General features: G+C 32.0%; 1 protein-coding gene across 13 annotated transcripts in view; it reads right to left on the reverse strand.

The window, feature by feature from the left end:
* Positions 1–12,831: 12,831 nt before the first annotated feature.
* Positions 12,832–25,314, reverse strand: part of LOC142329422 (uncharacterized) — a 50,796-nt gene continuing 38,313 nt past the window's right edge. For all 13 annotated transcript variants that reach the window (XM_075374037.1, XM_075374036.1, XM_075374025.1 and 10 more), the window contains 5 exons: positions 24,833–24,984; positions 23,101–23,451; positions 20,959–21,089; positions 19,576–19,936; positions 12,832–15,740 (listed from right to left, as the gene is read on the reverse strand). In XM_075374037.1, coding sequence (XP_075230152.1) covers positions 15,132–15,740; positions 19,576–19,936; positions 20,959–21,089; positions 23,101–23,451; positions 24,833–24,984 — 1,604 coding nt within the window. In that variant the 3' untranslated portion in view covers positions 12,832–15,131. The remainder of the gene's footprint in view (positions 15,741–19,575; positions 19,937–20,958; positions 21,090–23,100; positions 23,452–24,832; positions 24,985–25,314) is intronic.

Genomic DNA, 25,314 nt, shown 5'->3' on the forward strand with positions numbered 1-25,314 from the left:
TAAAATGCTTAAAATTGAACAAGTCTTCTTTCAATAATTAAACGACAAACATTAGCTTAATCTTTTAAATTATTATTACTGTTATTATTGGTTTCAGTGACTGGTTTATTTTTTCTAGCAAACGTAGTAATAAATATAATATATTTGTTAAAGAAATCACACTGCTCAATGTTTCTTATATTTTCAATACATAAATTTGTAATTACAGAAAGGTATAAAGAAGGCTGTAGCTTTATGTAGCGTGGATAACCTTAAGCTTTCTCACGGTCGTTGCTGTTATATGATAATGTAGCTTACAATTTAATGTTTATAATACTTTTAGGACATATAATTTTGCTAATAATGAAGAAAAGAGTAAAACAACTTTAATTTCATAAATAACTGATAACCTTTCCCCCTAAGGAGCAGCTGCAACAACGGTAACTAATACTGTTTGACAATTAACTAACTGCGATAGGTCCACGATATGAATTTGTTGTGACGTCATTCCTGTTCGTCAACTTACGAACCGACCAAATATTGGCTCTTACCATAATTTTTGCCTAAAAGAATGTTGTCAAAGCGGTACATTGTAACAACTGAACTAATAAATTTTTCTTCTACCGATTCGCAGCTGCAATATAATTTCTACACAATATCTATACTTTTTTATTATAATTGCTTTTTTGGTTATTGAGACAAACGGGAAAGAGAAAACTTAAGTAAATTTTCACAGAGTGAAATTAAAATCAAATAATAAAAATAAAGTTAATATGGCTACTTGCTGAGCCAGAAATTACTTTCTTACACAAACACTTGTAGAGTTTAAAAAAATTATTATACATAATAGGAAATTAATAAATAATTTATCAAGTCAGACCTTTTACCCTTTCTTCTGTTTAGCCTCCAGAACCACCATAAGGTATTACTTCAGAGGATGATATGTATGAATGTAAATGTAGTGTAGTCTTATACATTCTCAGGTTAACCTGAGATGTGTGGTTAATCGAAACCCAACTACCAAAGAACACTAGTATCCACGATATAGTACTCAAATCCATATAAAATTAACTACCTTAACAAGGACACCTTTTACCTTGCCTGACCTTTACCCTCACCTTCACAAGTCTTACACCTTGTTCTCTGTTTTTATATCATCACAGGTAGTAAAGTTTTTCAGTAAATTAATAAAGTGATATGTAACAGTGATTGCAAATTGGACACTGAGAGAGTACTACATAGTTACAGTTGCTTTAATATTCATTAGCTATTATCAACTTTTGTTCCAGCATTAGAATCATTTCTTCTTTACCTAAAATCTACTTACAAAGACATATATTAGATTCCTCAAATTTTCCATTTGAATATTTTTGTCTGGTGCATTTAAATTGATTATTTAAATTGATATTTAAATTAATTTCCTGCTGCTGGTCAATTAACACATCAGTCATCATATAACATAATCTACTATCATACTGATAGTATCATCAAGCAGTTCTGCCTATAAGATATATAAATATACTAGTACTTTTGGCTGTGAAGTCATATGGTGTCAGATTATAATATTTGAAATGTATTACACATTGAGACCTACAGCTTTAATCAATTTATTATGGATAAGTTGAATTATCTAGTGTTTCTTCAGGTACCGATTGTTATCTATTACTTTAGAAAGGAACCCTAAACCAAAACAACAATTTTTTTTGTCTGAAAACTGTTTTAAATTTGTTTAAGTCTTCCCTCTTAAAATTTTTTTTAAAAATATATATCCATCAAGCAAATTTAAAAAAACTTTCCCTGCAAAATAGAGCAAAGAAATTATGAAAATTATTTAAAATTCTATTTGATTTAATTTTCATCACTTTAAATTTTTCTAAATTATCTAATGATACATGATTTTTATATAACTATTCCATATTGCCGATCCCCATGGCAGAGTCTTGACCTTTCATCTGGGGGTCCTAGGTTTGAATTCTGGTCATTCATGGTATTTTTCACACACTACAAAAATTCATTATCGTTCATCAGTAACTTAAGTGAATGTAAGCCTGTTGCTGTGTAAATAAATAAATCATGAAAAATGTTTTGCCATAAGGATTGTGGAAGTCCCTAATCCATTTGAAACTAGAAAGAAAATTTCTAAGGAGTCATCTGGTTGTATTTATTCGTTATAGTTTTGATTGAAATTTATCCTGAGATAAATAGTAAAAAAAACTTTAAAGCATTAATTTGAGCAGTTTAATTTTTTATCCTATTCCTTTTTTTACCCTTACTCAGAATGAATGTAAATACAAAAAATGTATTTTCTCAAAAGGGGGTCACTGGAGAATAATCAAGTGGCATAAAAGCAAATGTAGCTAATAATTCAATAATAAAAATTATGTCAAGATTGTCTGCACATTTGATCTAGAGGGTCCTTTCATCTGGAAGGTCCTAGGTTCGACTCCCAGTCCTCAGCATGGCATTTTTTATATGCTAAAATGTCAGTTCCATATAGTGGTGTCAGTTTTACAAAATAATGAGGTACCATCAAGGATTAAAAAGAATCATAAATTGCCAAACATATTTATACAATCCAAGGCTAAAGTAAATGCAAAAAATAAAGATAGAGAACTTTTATTGATATACAGTCATCTAACCAACATTTCATTCAGTGTAATTTAGTGTTAAATTACAATATAAATCCAATTTTATAGGCTTCAAAAGTAACTGTAAGAAATAAAATGCTAATAATAAATATTATTGTCATGATAAATAATAATATTAAAAAACAGTCCTCACTAGTAAATGTCTTGTTATCTTAGGAGTATGATTAATCATAACCCTTTTTGGAATGATTTATCCTTGTAGAAAAATCATTCACAAAAAATAAAGTTAAATAACTTAATTAAATTAATGAATTAATTCTTGGTTCAAACCAGTTAGTATTATTTTATATGCAAACGAAAAATAGTTCTGAAAATATCTTGAGGCACATTTTAGGTAGATTTCATAAGAAAACTACCTATTGTAATGGGTACCATCATTCGACATCCAGAAAATTTCAACATATCTTTGCGATTCACATCCCCCAGACCCCACCAAAATCAGTTCAAAAGTTTATATATATATATATATATATATATATATATATATATATTTCACTTTTTTGTGGAAACAATAACTGCCATAATTTTGTGCCAATAATTTTCAAATTGATACATAAAATATAACAACCCAAAATCTAAATTGAATTCGTTAATGGGCAAATTCACACCATGGGAGGGCTTTTTCAAAAAAACAAAACATCACTATAACTTTCTTATTAAGTAAAATATCGAATTCGTTTAAAGCTTTCTACTATTCTCTGGATAAGGGCCTAAAACTTATCTAAGTAAAGTTTATTGATATCACCAACCATTGGTCCAGGGAGTGGAAAAAATGGGGTTTCGAAGACAAAAAATCATACCTCCCTTAATAGGCACAGTAAAAAGTAGGTTTAAAGTGGTCGTTAGTCCTCAAAACATTAACAAAAACTCTTGTCAATTTTTGATATGACCAACCCTTATGGCAAGAGATGACCAAAATGTTGCTGGAATTTTAAGATGAGGCTTGTTGTGAAACTTTTTTCACATGCAACCATTGTTATATTAAGTAAATATTAAGTTTTTCTTAACTTTAGGGAGGGAAATCTATTTTATCCCCTACTTAGCACCGGTGAAATCTACATCTGCCTTCTGGCTTGTCAAAAGCAATTATTTTACATATCAGAAAGCAAGTCATTCATTTATTATTTTCACAATTCATTTCTCAATCCATTCAGTAAAATCAACTGGTCATAAAATTATAAAATACTTCATTTTTTAATTGCAATAAATATAATACATTGAGAGCAATAATGACAATTAATAACCATTGTATACACACACATGGGTAGTGTTTTAGAAGGCATATTTATTGTTTTAGGCATTGTTAAAATCAATTAAAGATAATACAGAAACTGCTCATTGACTGAAATGTTCTATGAGAAAAAATTGCACAAACATATTGCTCAAAACTGTTTATAATAAATAAATACATAACAAATTTTCTAGTTTTGGTCTCCCAAAAGCAAAATATCAAATACTGGATTCTACTTACAAAAGAACAATAAAATTGTGTAAAATTATCATTCTTTTGAACTTTAGTGAGTGTTTTTAATGAATAACCCTGTTTTGGAATATGAAAAGAATAATTACCAAGAGTGACAAATCCAAAACATCAGATTCTGCATACAAAATAACAATTTAATTATTTTTCTTATTTCACTATAACGTTTCAGTGGCGCCATCTAAGAACTAACTAACTACAGCTGTAGATCACCTACTACTTTAATACCCAACTTTTTTAGATAAACAAACTTCTGATGTTTTAATCCAAAGATAAATACAAATAAAACTTTACTGTTATTATTCTGCATTGTTTTGTCCAATTAATAATTTTAGTTTTAGACCATTTATTCCCTAAAACCGCTTAAAACTCTTGCCAAGTTGATCTGAATGATTTTTTTTACTACTATATTTTTGTATCAAGGTTTTAGGCATATATTCATCTAGATAATTATATTATTAACTGAAAACTGAAAGCATGTATTTTATTCCATTTATTTTAATTTAGGAATACTTGATTCCCTGACTAGTTTGTGTTTGTAAGAGATATCTACATACTTACCACAAATGAAATTTTGAAAAAGACTAGGTTTTATTTTAGTTTATTTATAAACATCAGGTAAGCTGTTTATGAGATATCAGATATATGATAAAAAATTTCAGTTGATAGATGAGCGACTTAATTTTTCACAATGAAACCATCTACACATATACTACTTATGTCTGTAAGACATTTAAAATTACTTAAGTTATGTTGGTAAATTGCTAAGCAGTATTTTATTTTTGTATCCATAAAAAAATAAAGAAAATGTTCACTTTGTTTAATTTTCAATCTGTGCCCACTATCATGTTAGCTCAATATCCTGATTTATGTCTGTTTTTTGTTTATATGGGATTACATTTTGACTAGTAAAACCGATTTAACAGTCTTCTGAAAATGGTATAGTGTCTTACTGTGAGGTTGTCTACCAACAATTTAATTTTATCAAAATATATAATAACATTTATTATTCAAAATGCTCAGAATTTATATTTTTAAATTGTAATTTAATGTCTCAAAATAAAGCTCGTATTCTTTTTGACCAATTCAATATAAAACTTTTATTTAATCTTCGAATAAATATCTATGTTATTTGAACTACTGGCTTAGGTTTTTTAATTCATCTTTCTTTGATTTGTGTTATTTTCTGCCCTTCCTAGCATTGTCACTCTTAATATTTGTAACTGACATGTTTCAGAGTACCTCCATTCTCAAAACTACATTTAGCACACTAGTTTTGAGAATAGAATAAAAAAACACTCAAATCAATCATGATAATCCTAGCAGAAATATAAAATATTGTGAAAATGTTAATCTTTCTTTATTTTTAATTTATGATTAATTTTATTTTTCATAAAAAACTATCACTTTCTAAATATGGAAATCTACTTTCAGAACTATGAAAAGATAGTTTCTTTGGGGTGGTATTTTCTAATTGTGGAGAAAAGTTAAAAGCATATTTTGTCATCCTGATCAAGAGCCAATTTTGTTTGTAGTATTTTATGGACAAATAATTGTGTCACTGTTTAGCCTGTGTTTATTTTGTACACTTGTATTTGTTTCAAATACAAATTTTTGCAAATTTGTTCATTCAATTTTTTTTATTAACAAATCAAAAATTAAATCCTCACCAACCACTATCTCATGCTATAATTGTAATACATAAATTTGTAGCATCTTAAGAATTTTTCACAGTTTTTAACAATGTCCTTCATAGAATTTAAATCTATATTTTTCCCTCGATAACACTGTCCAACAATGAAAATGTTTCAGGCTCAAAAATAGCTTATTCTTATGTATTTCCATCTGCTAAATTCAAAAATCACCATAAAAATGACTGATTAGCTCTTGCTATGGAGATACAATGACATGTCATTCTTTACCCGATCTACATTTTTAGTTTGGGGGTAATTCTGTCTTTGAAGTTATCGCACCTGTTAAATGACAAAACACAATGTTCTCCAGCTGCTTGTAGGTTATAAACATTATTACTGTTGCTGAGACGGTGAATTTCATATTGTTTGTGTTGTAATTAGTGCAGAATTTCTGGTTTTTGAGTGCTTTTGAAATGAAAAGTCTGTTAAATGCCACAAAAATGTGTAAATTCAGTGAATAATTTTTATTACATTTTTGGTGAAATAACATTTTCGTCACAGAAACGCAATCTGACACCTCTTGTGAAGACTGCCTATCAGCATTATTTGGTATGAAGGTAGGGGTATAAGTCATGGGCCCACATATATGTTGCAACTCTTGTTCAGTTATACTACGAGAATGGCTGAAAAATATAAAATGGTCTATGGCTTTTGCTGTGCCTATGATTTGGCGAGAGCCTACAACCAAACAGATAACTGCTATTTCTGCTTGACTCCACCTATAAAGGCAGGACTGTCAATAAAGAAAAGAGGAACAGTTTAATACCATAATCTTCCATCTGTTATTTGACCTATTCCACATATAAATAGTTTACCAGTTTCTGCTCCACCCCAAAATTATGAACTGAAGTAGAAAATGAAGACAGTGTGAAAGAAGAACCCAACAAGCCTTCCACATCCCATGAGTCTTAATTTTGACAAAACAATGAAAAACTACACAGATTGAGTCTAGGAAACTTGAGTGATCTCACTTGGGATCTTGATTTGTCAAAGGACAAAGCAGAAGAACTTCTAGGGTCAAGAATACAGCAATGGAATCTTCTCCGACGTGATGTCACGGTCTCACAGTACAGACATCGTCATAGGGATCTGCTTTCTTTTTTTGAGAAGAAAAACAATCATGTTGTTTGCTACAATTTTAATGGCTTGATAAAATGTTTGAATCTGAATCATGATCCAACTCATCAGAGGCTATGCATAGACTCTTCCAAGCTTATTTTGAAAGTTGTATTTCTTCACAACGGCAACTGTCTTCCTTCTATTCCTGTTGGTCATGCAGTTCACATGAAGGTCCGATGAGGAGGTTCTGTCTCTCATCCTAGAGCAGAACACTGATTTGGATGCGGCCACGTTCAAAGAGCAGTGTAGGTTAGTCTTTAAGACTGGAAAGCGTGATGCCTCTCGGTATCACGGAGTGTTTGAATTAGGTGCTGGTCTCCACCAGAAGTTTTTGTCCGAGGGTAAGGGTCTTCGTTGATTTTGCCTCTTGCCGCGTCAAGAGGCAAGCACCTCTGCACCTTGATGTGCAGAGGTGCTTCAAGTGTTGTAGGTTTGACCACAGGGACAAGTTCTGTAAATATGCGTCGATCTGCGCGCATTGTGGTGAAGAGGGCCACAAACGTGAGGATTGTCCGCAAAAGAAGGAGGCTCCGGTCTGCGTTAACTGCAAGCGGTTACGCAGAAATCATAGGCACTCCATCAACAGTAGGGAGTGTGGTAGCTATTTGAGAGCGGTTGAGGTCTACTTCAACTCGCTCGATGGTTAGGTTCGGTCAACTCAATGCCCAGGGTGCCTATGCGGTCCAAGTCGAGTTAGGTAACGTCGTTGAAAACCGGAGCCTCGATGTCTTGCTGCTTCAACACCCGTATGTTGTCAAGGGTGATCTGCCAGGTTTTTCAGGCTGGAATAAGTTCCACGTAGGTGATAGTAAATCCGCCGTTCTGTGCAGGAAGTCTATTGATAGTGTTTTTATACGGCAGGCCTCTGACACGCATCATGTCGTTGTTAAGCTTGCTGTGGATGGTTTCGACCTAGTTGTGGTTAGTTCGTACTTTCAGTACAGAGATCCCACTGAATTACATTTGGAAAGATGGGATAGAATTATCAGGCTGGTAGCGGGTCGTCCTATTCTTATAGGTGTTGATGCGAATGCCAAATCGCTTCTTTGGCACAGTGGGATCACAGACGACGGCGGAGAATTGCTAGAAGGCTTCATCGCGCAGCATCGATTAGAAGTGTTTAACGTCGCCGGCGAGTCGGCAACGTTCGCCGGCGCTGTGGGATTACGGAGGACCTTCCTTGGTACCAACATTGATATTACCATAGGCAAGGATATCCCAGGTAGGATTCAGAACTGGTCTGTAGTCGATGATTGCGAAAGCGACCATCGGCTCATTGTCTTTGAGTGGTTAGGTGGGCTGCGCGATGTCTTTAGGGCGGACGTCCCTGTTCAGCAGGGGCGCTTCCTGCACAGGCGGGCGGATTGGCCCAAGTTTTCGAACATTCTTGCGGCCAGGATGCGGGTGTTCACTCGTACCCTGGACGAGGTCCCATTAGATAACCTGGCAGAGGATTTCTCTTCTGCGGTGGTTGAAGCCGCAGAACTCTCAATCCCCCAAAGTACGGGTCGAGAGAGAGTAGCTGGTTGGTGGTCTCGGGACTTGACTGCGGTAAAACAAGCCGTGGGCCGACTCAGGAGAGCCGCACAGCGTGCGCGTGATCCTGACCGGCGCGAGGCCTTGTTTGCGGAGTACCGTCAGAAAAGGAACGAGTATTTTCATAGAATTAGGACTTCTAAACGAGATTCCTGGCGCTCTTTTGTCTAAGAGCAAGGGAATAAAGACCCTTGGGGAGTTGTTTATCGTGTTCTTGGTCATAAACATAGAAAGGACAATCTTCTGTCGGCTCTCTCGACCCAGGACGACGTTGTTGTTGAGAAAGATCGGGTTCTATCTCTTCTGATGGACGATCTGCTCCCCGATGATACCGAGGTTGGTGAGACCTCGTATCACCGGAGAGTTCGAGCGGCGGTTGTAAGTTTCACTACGGACTCTGTGTCTTTGGGGATTACTGAGGCGGAAGTCCGCCAGGTAATCTGTAGCCTTGCTAGGAACACAGCCCCCGGATACGATGGTATCACGGTGGAGCTCCTTGTTCGCACCCTGCTCGTAATTCTTGGCCCGTTGACTAGGTGTATTCAATAGGTTTTTGTTTGCCGGGTATTTCCCGGCTTGTTGGAAGCGAGGAATTCTGAAGTTGTTGTTCAAGGGTGGCGACAAGAACCCCACCGTTAGTTCTTCTTACCGTCCTCTGACGCTCTTACCAGTTGTTGGAAAACTTTTCGAAAAGGTTCTTTACCTCCGCATTAATAGTAGGCTCACTTTAAATCACATGCTGATGGACGACCAGTATGGCTTTAGACCCGGTAAGAGCACAGAGGATGCGATTATTAGGGTCCTGAATCTGGCTTCGGGCAGCGAGTGCAAGTATGTACTCGGTGTCTTTTTGGACATATCCGGGGCATTTAATAACTTGTGGTGGCCCTCTGCCTTGTTCCAACTGCAGAAGCGTGGTTGCACGCAGGAAGAAATTAGGACTCTCTCGAGTTATTTCAGCGACAGAACTGTCGTCCTTCGTGACGGCAGTTCGCAAGTAGGAAAGACCCTGTCTAAAGGATGTCCGCAGGGCAGTGTATTAGGTCCACTCGTCTGGATCATCGAGTTTGATTCTCTCATGCGGTTGCGCTTGCCTGGTGGCTGTCGCGTCGTGGCTTATGCCGACGATGGGCTGCTGCTGGTTGAGGGTAATTCGCGTGCTGAGATCGAGCTTAGAGCGGCACAGGCATGTAGGGTTTTGCGGTTGTGGAGTCTTCAGCATAAGATGGTTTTCAGTGCGGAGAAAACCACTATGATGTTTTTGAAGGGCCGTTTAGCTGCAACTCGCCATCCGCGGGTTGTGATGGACGGTCGGTCTATTAGGTATGTCACTTTTCAGAAATATCTGGGTGTTATCCTTGATGAGAGGCTTCTCTTCAAGGAGCACCTTCAGTATGTGGCGAAGAAAGCAATTGATGCTTTCTTCGGCGTCCGTAGAGTGGTCCATCCCGATTGGGGGTTGAATTTCCGTACCATGCGGATTCTTTATAAAGGCGTCTGTGAGGCCATTATGTTGTACGCTGCGCCCGTCTGGGCTCATCGTTTACAACACCAAAGCTATAGGGACATTATTTTACGAGCCCAGCGTCTTCTTCTGTTAGCGGTTGTCGGTGGTTACAGGACTGTCTCGCGAGAGGCAGTGACTGTGATCGCAGGCATCAAACCTGCGGATATTTTCGGCTTATTATAGAGTATTCTTAAGGGAACTAGGTCTAAATTTCGATGTTAAACTTTAGTGGGAAGTTTATTGTTGAGGTTGTTAGTGCGGATCTGAGACATTCAGAAAGTGGCTCTTTATAGTAGGATCTAGGCGCGGGGTCTTCTCTCCGCGGTTAGGTTTCTAGCTTAGTTCTTGAGGGCGACGTGGTAGCTGCAGGTGTCCGTTGTCTTCATTCTGAAGGCATAAACATGTAAATCTATCTCGGGGTGAATTTTTACCGATGTAGATGTCCCTCGGGGCATCTGCATCGGTGGCATCTCTGCGGGGCCTAAACTGTAAGCTGTGGTGCGCATCAGTTTGAGGGCGAGAAGATGTCCTCCGTTAAAGCCACTGCTGGCTAGGAACGGAGGGGGTGGTGTAGCGACCGGACACGCTACGAGGTGGGTTCTTCTCCAATCTGGGGGGGGGGGGAATCGAGTTCACATCAAGGAGACTTATGCAAACATGGCAATCCTCCTAGACTCAAATCAATTATGCTCAACATAAGTGGAAAATCTGTGGCGATCTAAATGTCATCATTGTACTCTTAGGAATGCAACTGGGGTACACTAAATAAATACCTATAATAAATATTTACAAGATATTTAAAAAGAATAAGAATTTAAAAAATTCCTTTTCATTGACTTGAACCAGACAAAAAAGTCATCTACTAATGCTATCTTTTGCATTAGATTTTTATTAATACAATATTAAACATTTTTAAAATTGTTTGGATGAACTGCAGAAGAGGCATGAGTTTAATCGAATTTTTCTAAACATATTAAATAGATTCTTATGTTTTAAATGCTGGTTGGAATTTTTTGTAATACTAGTTGATTAGCAAAAAAGGATTAATTTTATATACTTTTGTAGGAGGAATTTTTCGTTTTGAATTTAAGTAATTATAGCTTGGCACATATGAAAATGAGTTTTTTATGAATTTTTTTAAATGCTTTTATTTTTTCAAACAAATGATTTATATTACAAGTTTTGAAGAAACTAAACTGAAGTTCACATTGAATTATTGTTACATAGAATCTACCTTTACATTGTAAGTATACACTATTGTATGGATATTTTTAGTGTATTCATACATGTATTGATTTGAATCAATACTTATATTTTTAATAAAATTTATGGTAAATTTTTTGGGTTATGAATGAAAACAAACCATTACTAGAGTTACAGTGTTAAAACCTATTTTCAACTTTAGAATCCATAAAATATTTCTGACTTCATGTTCAAAGTTATGTAATTAATTTTCTCCAGGTTATATTAACAATTCCATTTTATATGGCTAATATAACAAAGCTGAAGAGAAGCATGCAGTTCTCTATAACTTTTTAACCTCATTTTTCATATTTAATAATTTGTCAAGAAAATATTCTCGGACCAAAACAAGTTATTTTTCCAAAAACATATGTAAGATTAACCCAACAAAAAATAAGTCGTAGTTCCCTAAATTTTACATTGTTGGTTAATCATTGGATCCACTTTATTTAGACATACAAAGTTTTATCTTTATCAAATTTGTAAATCTATTATCCTCTAATCAAAGTTAATGACCTGTTCTATAGCATATATTTAGAATTCATCACTGAAAAGAGGGTACAGGGTATTTTTATTATTTTCTGAAATAATTATTATTTTCAATCTAATATAACATATATTAATAAAAGTAAACAAATTTTACTAAATATAAAGTTGTGATATCAAAACTTTTTCAAAAAAGTAACACTTTCAAAACAAAAATTTTCACAAGGAACAAAATAAAAATTTCTAAAAACTGCTTTAATAAAAATATTTCTTTTTGTTCTATAAAATTATATAAACATTAACTATATACAATTTATGTAACATACTATACACACAAGAGTTATTAGCAAATAACAAAAAATTAGAACTTTTAATCTAGAATTTATAACAGCCCTTAAAATAAAAATATCTTTTAAACTTGAATAAAGATTATAATCAAATCTCTTCTTAGCAAGTAAATATGGAAGATAAATGTAAAAACCATTATGGTTAAGGTGGTAACAATGAACTGAGGAATGTTTCTTTCCTGACCTACCTCGGATAACTTATGGTTAATTTACTATAGGATTCAGTTCTCTGTAGTTTTATATCCTATAATTAATTGCTTTAAATACCAAATATAGAAGTAAGTATTAAGAATTTTACAAATTAATTAATCGTCTTTTCAATAAATTGTTTTACAGAATTAACTTTTTATTAATTATCAGTCAAAAAAATATTTACTTTATTAATTTTATTGTCATTTGATCAAAATATTCTGCTACATAATTAAAATTTTTGTTGATGAAAGTTTTAATAAAAAATAATAAATAATACCAACATTTTCAATTATGACTAATAATAAAAACAGATGTTTATTATGTTGTAAGAGGTATACATAAATTTACAATCTGTAATTTGTAAAATTTTATTAATATAATGCATCTATGAATTTTTAAATTATATTATTAAATTAATTAATTATTTAATTAACTACATAATAATATGAGAAACTAAAATGAACTGGACCAATCTGGGTTAATTGGCAGGTCGTTTAGTAAAAAAGTCAATAAATTATTATTTATTGACTTTAATAAATTAAATTTAATATTTAAATTCTAATGAAGACAAATTACATGGAAGTTACAATTACATATTATAAGTTAAAACATAAATAAGTGGATTCACATTTGGTAAAGATGGTTATACTATGTATTTTAACTAGGAAAATAAGGAGAAAAGATAAAAACAGTAGTGACCTTTACTATTATTATTTATTATACGAGGCTCGACTGATAAATTTTACACACTAGCATGCTACATGGAGACAAACGGTACAATTGAGTTGGGCGAGGCAGCACATGATAGCTAAAATCCCCCTCTACAAACCTGCAATAATGCGTTGAAATCCGTTTACTGGTTTGTTTTCAACAGCAGGTTAAATGAAGTCGAGTACGGCCAATATGTCAACATAGTTAAAACAACTGTTGATGCAGTGATCAAATTTTAACAGAAAAAAATATGTATACCATGAATATTTTTCATCGCTTAAAAGCAGTTTACAGTAGTGAAACTGTTGACAGGCATTCTGTGAATAGGTGGACATTGAAATTTTGCAGGTAAAGTGACAACTAAGGATGAACCTCGTAGAGGACAACCAGTTTCTGTGACTGACGAGAAACATTGAAAGGAGATAGACGATTTACTTCAAAGTGACCTGCGAATCATCCAGCAACACATCGCTATTCAGTTAGGCATACCTAAAGAATGAGTACGCCACATTGTCGAGCAACTGGGTTACTGTAAAATCTGTGCATGATAGGTACTGGGCAAACGCTCTGATGGCTCTCCGCAAGCTGAAGTTTGAGTCTATTCCACATCTGCCATACTCGCCAGATTTGGCTCCATGTGACTTCCACCTCTTCCCTCATCTCAAGAGGAATCTCACTTGGATCTGAGAAAGACTGCCAGAATTTTTCAGTGACGGAATGCAAAAACTTGTCACACGTTGTGAAAGGTGTATCAATATTAACAGGAATTATATTGAAAAAGAAATACTGCATTCTGTAGCTAGCATATTATACTTTCATTCATTTTTTATTTAATTTCAATATCTCTTTTCATTCCCATGCTGTGCATATGTATGCAAAGTTTATCAGCCGAACCTCGTAGTAATAGCTGAAATACAACATAAAATGAAAATTTTTGCTATGGTTAGAAAAAAGGAAAACTCGTGGATGATATTAAGATTCAGAAGAAGATGAAGTCAAGATACAACTAGATGTACAAAAGTAAAAATATAAAGATAAGCTATGAAGTGGTGAAACTGGTAGAGAATTTTGAATATATAAGTAGTGTACTGGCAAGGGCTGAAAAAATTAATAAAAGATTGGAAAGTGAGTGTAAAAAGCAGAAGGGTTTTTATTAAAACACTGAAGGCTGAGCGGAATAAAAAATCTCTAAAGAATGTAAGAAGGCACTTTATAATAGCCACTTTGTATAATACTACTTTTGATTTATTAAGAAGTGGCATGGATAAAGAAGGTACAGAAAAAGGCAAATGAAGTTCCTAAGAATTATGATGGAAAAAATAAAATGAGAAAGAATTAAAAATTATTTATAACAGACGTTATTAATAGATATAAAGAAGCCACCAAAAAGAAATGAAAGACATTCAAAGAATTAAGATGGTTTAGGCATATGGAAAGAGGATAGACAAGAAGATTGTTGAAATGGGATAAGACAGAAATGAGACCAAGAGGGTAAACCCAGAAATTATGGATACATAAGTAAAAGATATGATAATATGGAAAAGGTGACAAAAGGAATGGTAAGTGTAATGTTCGTTCACAGCATGAATCCCTGAACTTAGAAAGGTCTAAGAAGAAGAAATAAACTCTTCCGTGTCTCCATGTTTGATTAAGAATACATTTTAACTTATCTTAAGCTTCACTTAAAGACTTGAGTATGTCACTTAAAAAAAAAATAAAGTTTAATTATCTGAATAAAAATAATACAGACCAAAATTTTGTTGTTAACATTGTAAATAACAACATTTTATTAGTAATATAATAATTTTATGTACACGTTTCTTAATATAAAATCCATTCTGAATTTTTATAAACAAAAATTACATACATCTTTACAAAATATATATAAATAATTTAATAATAATAATAATATAAAAATAATATTACTGCATGAATATTATTAACTTATACTTGAAATACAATATAATAAAATAAATAACTAAAGAAATAAAAAAAATGCATACAGCAGCCAACATAACAAAAATACAGCTCACTAAATGCTCAATGAGTATCATGAATAAATCACGGGTAACAGTTTGAAACTTCATGTTGTCCATAATTATGTACATACATACAGACATTCGTACTCTCGTAACATTCACTTACACAGATTAATTACAAAAAAAAGTCCTTCAGTCTTCTTAATTTTATTTATTTAAAGCTGTACTGCCCTCTGTTATTAACAGGATCGTCAGATCTCACAGCATTTTGGAACAGCATACTAGCTATATTAGTGATACCTGGAGGCCTAGTACGTGGATCACCAGTTTGTGTCAGAAAATTTGGTTGTCTACCACTCATAGCAGTTATGGAATCAAATAGTGATGGTGGATGACTATTTGATGTCGTGGTAATAACTTGTGAATGCCTCTGCCGTGGATCAGTAGGTCGAGCAGTAGGTACAGGAGGCATGTAAGACGGAGAATTATCATCATCAAGTCTAGGTGTCGGTGGACACATCATTCCGAGATCCGGTGTAGGTGTTGGCATCAATGGATAAGAAGGTCGAATATGTGACATTAATAATGAAGGTGGTAATTGCTGATCTTCAGTAACAGATGTTGCGTTCATTTGAGTAACACCTGTCACAGATCTTGCACGTTGTCGTGGATCCGAATTCTGTACTGGTGGGATCACACTGGCCTTGACTTTACTGATGTCATCAATCAGTCTATGTCTAGGATCTCTACTAGATACCACTGAACTTGATTCTTCACTCACCCTCAGTGACTTCCGGAGACGTGGATCAGCTGCTCCTACCTACAAACAATACCAATACTGAGAATTTTTTTTTGAACAGGTTTTGATCAAAACTTGAAAAGCAATCCATTCTTATAATAAAAAAAACCCTGACTGGGATTCAAACTCAGGATTTTTAACTTTAAAAATCAAAAATATTATCAAGAGGATATCAATGTTCTATTATGAAAAGTAAGTTTTATTAAGTTTTAAGTAAGTTTAAGTTTTATTAAGTAAGTTTTATGATGAGGGTCATCCATACCTATCTCCCGATCTAATTCCCAAAAGATTTTTAAAACTTCATCTTCTCACTATAAATTTTGTATCTAACACTCAGTTTTCCTGATAGTAAAAAATTACTACAACTCTTATGTAGAAATATATACTAAAACATAAGAAAAAATTGTTTTATTAAAGACAAAAGCTTACTGCTCTATCTAATCCTAAAAATTACTCTTGTTATCTGAATAGAACTTTGAAATAAATAAGAAAATAAAATAATAACAAAATTCTATACATAATGCACATCCTCACAGGTTTCCCTGAATGGTTGACAGTACATCAAAAATAAACCTTAACCTAAGACTGTAATGCTCTATCACGCCACTTGCTGCTTAGCTAGCCTTGATGTTGCAACCACAATCACCTGCGATCATTAAGTGTAATCATATTTCCCCGGTGGGTGTAATATTACATAAAGGATTTTATCAAAAAGCCTAAAAAAATTTTATGACAAAGATGGAAAAACAGATATCATTGCTTGGTTAGAAAATAAGAATTAAGAACTCTTAAGAAGTTCAATATTTAGAATAAAGACCTATTAGAAAGGGGCACATAAATAAATAAATAAATATATATATATATATAAAGGACCACTTCCATTTTAAATACACTGCTTCCAATTTATTCTTTTACTATTATTGTAAGATCATCCTACCAGTGTACCCGTATTTAAATTTAGATTAAAATATTACCTTTTTATACAGACATTACTATGTTTATACGTTTTTAAATACAACAATTTTTCACCATGAAGAGAATGTTGATAAATTTTTAAATAATCCTGAAATTTTTACATTTTTCATTTAATTAATACTTATATTTATTGAAATATTTTCCAATTAATAACTAAAATTGTCATTCTACTCAATAATGATTTTATTTATTATCTTCATATATTTTCATCACTATTATTTAATATAACTGTTTATTTTATTTTACATATCAATATCATTTTATTTTAGAAACTCCTCATTAAAAAAAAAAAATATTGAGTACGTTACGGCCTACTGTGGTCCACACTAGATATCAGTTTATTTCTTTTTCAACCTCTTTTTCTTCTATTCCCAGTACGTCTTCATTCTCTCAGACTTGGTTTTGTTTTGTTCTTCTGACCAGGAGTTCAATTCTGCTTTTTTTCTCTTTATCCAGTTTTGGAACTTCATTATTCCCTAAATCACTCCACTGTACTATTGCTGATCACTTCCAGTCATATGTTGCATTCTTTCATATCCTCAATTACCTCCTAGTACGTTTATTTGCGTTTTTCTATTTCCTATGAATTTTAGAATTCCTTTATCTACGCTCTCGTTGGGTATTCCCTTGATGTAATCATAATAGCATAATCTTCTTTTTCTAAAGCTGGTTCTCAAGTTTTCTATTGTCTGGTTTAGATAGCTCTTCACTGGATCTTAATTTGTATTCTTTTTTGACCAAGGATCTTATTTCTTTCTTTTTTAGTTCTTCTGGCAGACTTTTACTGTTCACGGATATGCTTTTTACAATGTATAGGCTTTCCTCAATTTATTAATTACTTTTGTATTTTCTGGTACAGTGAGTCATATAATTTTTCTTGACACTTCTAAGCAAACGCTGAGACAGTTTTTCTTTAACTGGTGGATTAGTGTCTCATTTTTGACATGATCAATACAACTATTACATAAATTATTGAAGGTATCATGATTATAAATTTCATAAAATACAATATGACTGACCCATTTCATCTGGACTAAATGAGGGTGGTTTTAGTCTGGTCAAATGAATGGCGAGAAAATATAGAAATGTCATATAAGCGTTAGTAAGAAAGAAAAAATACAAGAACAAAATACAGAAATTTGTTTAAGTTGTTTGTTACCTTAAATTCAACAATATCCATCATAAATTATAAAAGAAATGGAATTCCGCAATATTGTAAATGAAAATAATACATATATTTAAATTATTCTGATGCTTTTCCAGATAATATGGATAAACTAGATAATAGTACTAGTTACATGCTAACTAAAGTTATCCCGTAAATGGTTAAAATGGACAATAAGATGCTAAATAAAACATACAAGTAGGTATAATTCAACAAAACAAGTAATCAAGTTGTAATTATATTTGCAGTCGAACAAATAAATAATGTATGGTAGGTGATTTAGTAATGTTTAGATCTTCATCTCAATCTGACCAATAAAGATTTTCAAAATATTTTACTAAAGGTGTCCCAAAAGTAAAGCAAGATTTAAATTTAAAAAATGAACTTCTATTTATGCATGAATTGGCAAAGTTCTTACATACTTTGAAAGAGTAAACACTCCGATTAAATATAGAAAATAATATCCGGCAAATATCCTCCACAACTCATCTAACACTCTGCACAATCTTTTTACAAAATTTGCAATCACAGTTTTGCAGACTTGCGATTCAATTGTTGCGATAATACGTCGGATCTCTTCTTTAAGTTCAGGAATGGTTGATATGCATTTGCTGTAAATCTTGGACGTTACAAATCCCCAGAAATAAAAGTCACACAGCATAAGATTGCATGACCTTGGTGGCCAATTGTGATCACTGTTGCGCAAAATCAGCCGTCTGTGAAATTTCTACTGAAACAACTGTGGTGTGTTTCACACACCATATGACAAATTGCATAATCCTTCTGGTAGGGAACATCTCACCAACATCAAAGCCAAAAGTCCATGGCCACAAAAATGCTTTCATCTCACAATAATGTAAACACACATTGATGGTGTCTGCATAACACTCTCTGTATTTGTAACATATTTTCACAATAGTTATCTGCTCCTGCATTGTGTATTTCTCCATAACAACCAACTCACTACTTTTCTTTTCTTTCTTTTTCCTGTTTAGCCTCCCGTAACTACCGTTTAGATAATTTTTCAGAGGATGATATGTATGAGTGTAAATGAAGTATAGTCTTGTATATTCTCAGTTCGACCATTCCTGAGATGTGTGGTTAATTGAAACCCAACCACCAAAGAACACCGGTATCCACGATCTAGTATTCAAATCCGTGTAAAAATAACTGGCATTACTAGGACTTGAACGCTGTAACTCTCGACTTCAGCTAATTTGGGAAGACGCGTTAACCACTAGACCAACCCGGTGGGTTAACCAACTCACTACTAACCGAAATGTAATTACTACATATGCTTCAGAGAACTTTGTTAACTTAATGGAAAAAAAATGGCAAGCAATTTAAATTCTGCATTAGTTTTGAGACACCTTTATTCCAAAATTTGTGTATCTGTACAAATATTTAAAATAATAATACTGAATCATAGTATTTTTCATATATATGAACCAAACAGATGTACTGAATTTATAATGTTCAGAAATTTTTATACAATTCTGTCAAATAGACAGTCAAACAATGTATATTACTGAATATGACTGTAATTATAAGCATTTCAGTAAACCTAAAATATGACCTTACAAACATATGAGTCAAAAATTATTTAAAAAAAAGTCATTATTACCATACTAAATATTAGAGTTCTCAAATATTAATACAATATTCAAGACCTTTAATAAAAGATTTTTTAACTAATTAAGGTAATGTTATACATACTTTGGAATTTGGCATTACAGTAGAGTAGTCAGGTTTAGCAACAACAACTGGAATTAATCGATATGGTAAAGGTGAATGTGAATTGATAGATGCATCTATCTCAGTGGCAGCAGAATGTACAGGAGCAGGTTTGAATGGTAGATTTCTTAAGTCCATATCACCAGCTCCAACACCTTTTCCACCACTAGCATTCAATCCTGTTTCTAGATCTTCATTTCTGGTTACTGAACCAAGATTCTGAGCAGTTGCTCGAGTACTACCAAAATCTGCTGGTGTAGAAGAAGAATTCAATGCTCCAGATCCACCACCTTGATTGTCACCACTTGGACCAAAATCAGATCTAAGTCGAGGATCACGAACCCTGTAGGTTAAAAATATAAATATAAGTAAGAAATAAAAAAAGTTTTATTATGGGATTTTTTTAAATTATTCCAGTATCATAACATAATGTAGCTCGTGTATACGAAAAGATTAAGGCGGAAGACAGTTGCATCCCATAGTATCATAACATAATAATACATAGATAGTTTTAATATTTATAAATTGGTTTTCTTTTATCTCATTATTTTATACAATTTTTACACTACTGTTGTTACAGCTCATAAATATTTTTTTCCCTTTATGTATATTTAAACTCTCATTGTGAAATCACAAAAAAAGGAGAAATTGAGATTTATTTTCAACATCTATAGATAAGAAAGGTGTTCATACTGCCGACAGGTTATTGGTATAAAAAATAAATCAGCTGAAAATTTTTTTTCTTGATGATATCGCTACATAAGCTTAAAGCTTGTGCGTGGTATATGAAAATGGAAATTTTGTAGCATGTGAAAAATCCCATGCCTGACCGGGATTCAAACATGGCACCTGTAGATGAAAGACTGAGGCACTACCGCTCAGCCACAGAAAGTAGGAAGTGGTGAGAAAAGGCTAATACTAACCAAATGAGTAGTTAATCATAAGTTATTAATTATTTAGTTAAATCAATAACTAAGTTTTTCAGTACTGAATCTATCATAATATAGTCCAGTTAAATAAAAAGTGAATAAACAAATAGCCAACACAATGGAGTAACACTGAGTTTACAACTTACCAATAGACTGGCTCACACATTCTGTGTAGTACTCCTTTTAACAATGACTGATTAAGAAAACAGAAAATTAAAAATTGATTTAACTGATAATAATTTAACAGGTTATAAAATATATATTACAGAAATAATAAAAAATGAGCAAGATTTTAGAATATGTAATTAGCTAATCTGTTTGGCTTAGTCACTGCTACACTAACATAAAGTAATTTAAACTTATTCATAATGATTCAAGACTATTACAAGTAATTTTACTTTTTAAAGCATTCAAATAAATTTAACACTGTACTAACTTTTTTTCATTGGTCTGGAAGTGTTGCTTCACTTTCGATAATAGTTCAGAAACTTCATTAATATCAAAATCAACATTAGAAATGCCAGCAGTACTAATATTGTTCATGCCCCCGCTTCCAGTGGTACCAACCTATAACATAACACAATTTAACTATAAATAATTTATAGTATACTATGCTAAACGGATATGTATTTTATTGGAGAAGAATATCTAACAGAACTCAATTGTTTTAAAAATATATTACCAAATTTGCCTTTCGATTATTAATCATAATCAGTCATCATAAAAGCACTAAACTCTTCCAATCTGGTCAAAAATTATTTTTTCATTTACTAATATGGCACTCATTGTTTAAGACATACAGAATAGATTTTTCTTCTTAATAATTATCAGGTACCTAGCATTATTCAAGTAAAATAAATATGGAAACCTTATTTGTAAAAATTTTGTGTATTTTAACTTGAGAGTTAAAAAAAATGTCTGAAATCACTTTGTTTTCACAAATCACTTAAAATAAACAATACAGGATTATTACTTTCCTATTAATTTTTAAGTGCTTTCCATTTACATTTATTAATAACCATTTTAAAAATCATTGTCATAAACAATAAATCAGTCTGTAACTACTTAGTTTTGTTTTAAACACTGAATGTTACAAGGCGTAATGTACTAGTTGCTAATAAAAGTGATTTGGCAACACTAAATTAGATCATGCATGCATTATAACTTTCAACAGGTTTATTAGGTATAATAATATTAGGTATAATCAGCAGCCCTAACAAGACTGCTAGCAAAATGCTAGCAGTCTTGTTTGTTGTTCCACAACTTAAAGCAATGATGACTGTATGAATAAAAAAACATCCTGCTAGTAAAACTGGTCTATAATTTGAATTCTCAATGCAGAAATTTTTATGTTGCCAAAATTCACAATGATGTGATATTTACAGACCAACAGTAATGACAGGAAAAATCATATATTAAAGGCATCATGAGAATCATCACTGGGTATCATGAGTATCTCACTAGATAAATGTTCAAAGTAATTCAAAAGTTCATGATTATTCTTATTATAGAATTTCTAAATATTTCATAGGGTACAGTGTACATAAATGTTAATATAAAACCATCATAAAGAGTGGTTCTGAAAATTTTGACTGAGGCATACAAAAAACAAAGGGTAACATCTACCTGTACATTACTGGAGAGAATAGGAAGATACAGTTTCCCTATAATAAGAGTACTTTTGAAAAACGGATTTCTTATGTTGATAAGCAATTACATTATTCAAGAACACTGAAGAAAAAAAAAATTGAAATAAATTCCAATAAGCAGGAAAAATATGGCCACTATTTACATCAGGAACAACAATTATGGATGAGCAGTAACATGGAATTCTTTCACAACTGTTGTTATTCCATTAGAACTAGTAAGATACTAACATCAAGCACTGTTCTGAAGTATGAGTAAAAACAAATAAACAGCTACTGCTCGAGGTTCAGTAATAATGATGAGAAGATTCTGATCAGCCTCCATTATAGATTATGAACCAATTCTTACATTTAGTGACATCTACACCTTCTTTCACCTCAAGAAGTAGCATAATAGCATTTTCAATTGTCTGAGAAGAGCGAGATATTGAAAATTATAATACTGAATTAGCTATAATCTCAGATGAATTTTACAAACAAAATATAAAAAACATGTTCTTTGGTACTCAAAATTATTAGAAAATAATGGTAATCATTAATTTTTTTTTAATAGTATAAATATATAATAATAGTGAATCGTAATTTTTCATTTTTTTAATAATTAAAATTAACAATCACATAATCTGCATTAAAATAGTATAGAAATTGTTTTTCAAAAACTAATTATGGAGCTCCTTTCAGTAGTTAATGGAATCCACCTTGAAAACCACAAAGTCAAATAATGTATTTTACGTAAGTTCGCTTACTGTTTTTTTCAAAATTTTATGTCTGTAAATGAATAAAAATGAAAAATTACAAAAAAAAATCATGTTGTTTGTATTATGGTGAATGTGTGTTTTTTTCTGAACTTCTTACCTACTTTGTTTTTTAATAACCAATTTGACTTTAAAAGTGACATATGATTAGGGAAGTACGTCTAAGGTAGTACTTACCCCAGATGTCATAGACAACACTGATGATGATGATGATGATGTCATTGATGTCACCTGTGTGCTGCTGAATACACTATTATTTGATATCACTGTCGATGGTGATGATACGTTGGTATTATTAAGTCTGACCAAATTTTGTAAAATTTCTGTTATACTATTGCTGCCAGATGGCAGTTGCTGCTGTTCATCATCTTCATCACTCGAATACCAATTCTGATCATCACTTGGTTTCAATCTATTATTAAAATTATCAATCTTTCCAATATTTACATTACTATTAGACAGTACAGCATTATTCTCACCAGAGACATCACTACAACCATCAAGACCGACTTCATTACTATCATCAATCTGAAAAAAAATCATAAAGGATTATTACTATTATATAGAAATGCCCCACATTTAAATGCTATGAGGAAAACTACCTAATTACTACCAAATCTTGGTAAGAATTATGAAGTTTTAACAGTATACTGCTACATCTATCTAAATGACCTATCACTTGGGGAAATTGCTCTACATAATTTAATAAAGATGTTATGTTATGTTTTGAAATTGATGTATAAAGGAAACCTGATTGAGTAGATTATTATGGGAAGTACATTGCAGAATTCCATTACAAACATTATCTACTTTTTTGAATATTTTTTCAATTTTTATTTGTACGGTTTTTTATGAGAACTTTACCAACAGCATAAAGAACATGTTAATATATGAATGAGAAGTAATTTTTCTTTCTTGTCTTTTAGTGATAAAAATGAGAAAGTGGATTTATTTTTTTTCTATTAAAATTTTATTATGCAATTATGTGTTATCTGTACTGGATATCTTGTGCATATGGCGTTTGGTTTTTTAATACATCAATATATTCTTATGATTTTTTCATTTTATTATATTTATTTCAATGTATAAAATAAAATTACATGACATGTATCTAACCAGAGTGATACTGTTTTTAATAAAATTAATTACACTTTACTTCTTCCTTTTATTTTATATTCATAAAATTAAAGAAATACATTCTTTATACATTTTTTTTTACACAAAATTTGGCTGATTGATTAATATAACATTTTGGAAATCTAGTTTTCTTGAGTCAGACTGCAGGAAGCCATATCCTTTGTTCACATGAGTACACATATAATCTGTTAGATCCCCAGATCACTGAACCAGGATGTTGTTAATTAAAATCCAAAACCAAATTGCAGCTAAGGATAATAATGAAAAGCAATTAGCATTAAAACTTAACTGATATAACCATCCTTTGATCTACCAAAATTCTGCAACAGAGATTAGCACTTTAACCATCTGGACCAGTTTATATATAATATTCATAATCCTTATATATAAATCCGAATTTCTGTGTATGCATGTTTGTTTGTTCATTTATAAAAATGTTTGTTTAAAACATACAAATTGTTTTTTTAACAAACAATATTTCATACTTGTAAAAAGGCTGCCTTTATTAAAAACCAATTCTTTAAAATAATACATAAATTTTTCTTTATGTCAATAAACTATTTTTAAGGTGAAATCTCAGAAAAATCCAATAAATTAAGTAGCATAATTAGATATTATTATTAAAGAATTATACTAAATTATTAATTAATTATACTTAATTAATAAAGGCTATTTTTTGAAAAATCAAAAAATGGATTAATCATATAATTTAAAAACAAATTTTCTAAGTAAACTAGTAACAAATTCATAAGAAAAAATTATTTATCAATACCTGCAGCCGGCCTCCACTTGAACCAGTATCACCGGCTTGGCGCTGTTGTTGTTTTATTCTTAAAAACAATTCTCTCTGTTTCTTTGGTAAATGTGCAGGAAACATTTCATTACTACTATCACCACCAGATTGTCCTAATGGTTGTAGCCCACCTAAAAAGACACTTTACATTATTTATCATAATATTATATTTCTAGTAATATTTAATCAAACAAATCTCACAGCAGATATTACTGCTAATAAGATATCACTATAATAGCTAAAAAATCACCAAAAAGCAATAAGAAAAATGTCAAAATAACATCTATTAACTAATTTGTTAATAGATTTAATAGCATATTATAACTTTCATTCTTTTCAAATAATAAAAAGACCACTGGTTAGATTCAGAAACTGAAATTCTTAATTATCCAACTGATATGTAAGTGAGGTTGGAAATATAGTATAATTTACCATTACACAAGGAGAAGAATAACCTGATA

The sequence above is a fragment of the Lycorma delicatula genome, chromosome 8, assembly GCF_047948215.1.
Source record: "Lycorma delicatula isolate Av1 chromosome 8, ASM4794821v1, whole genome shotgun sequence".
In the NCBI taxonomy this organism is placed as follows: domain Eukaryota; kingdom Metazoa; phylum Arthropoda; class Insecta; order Hemiptera; family Fulgoridae; genus Lycorma; species Lycorma delicatula.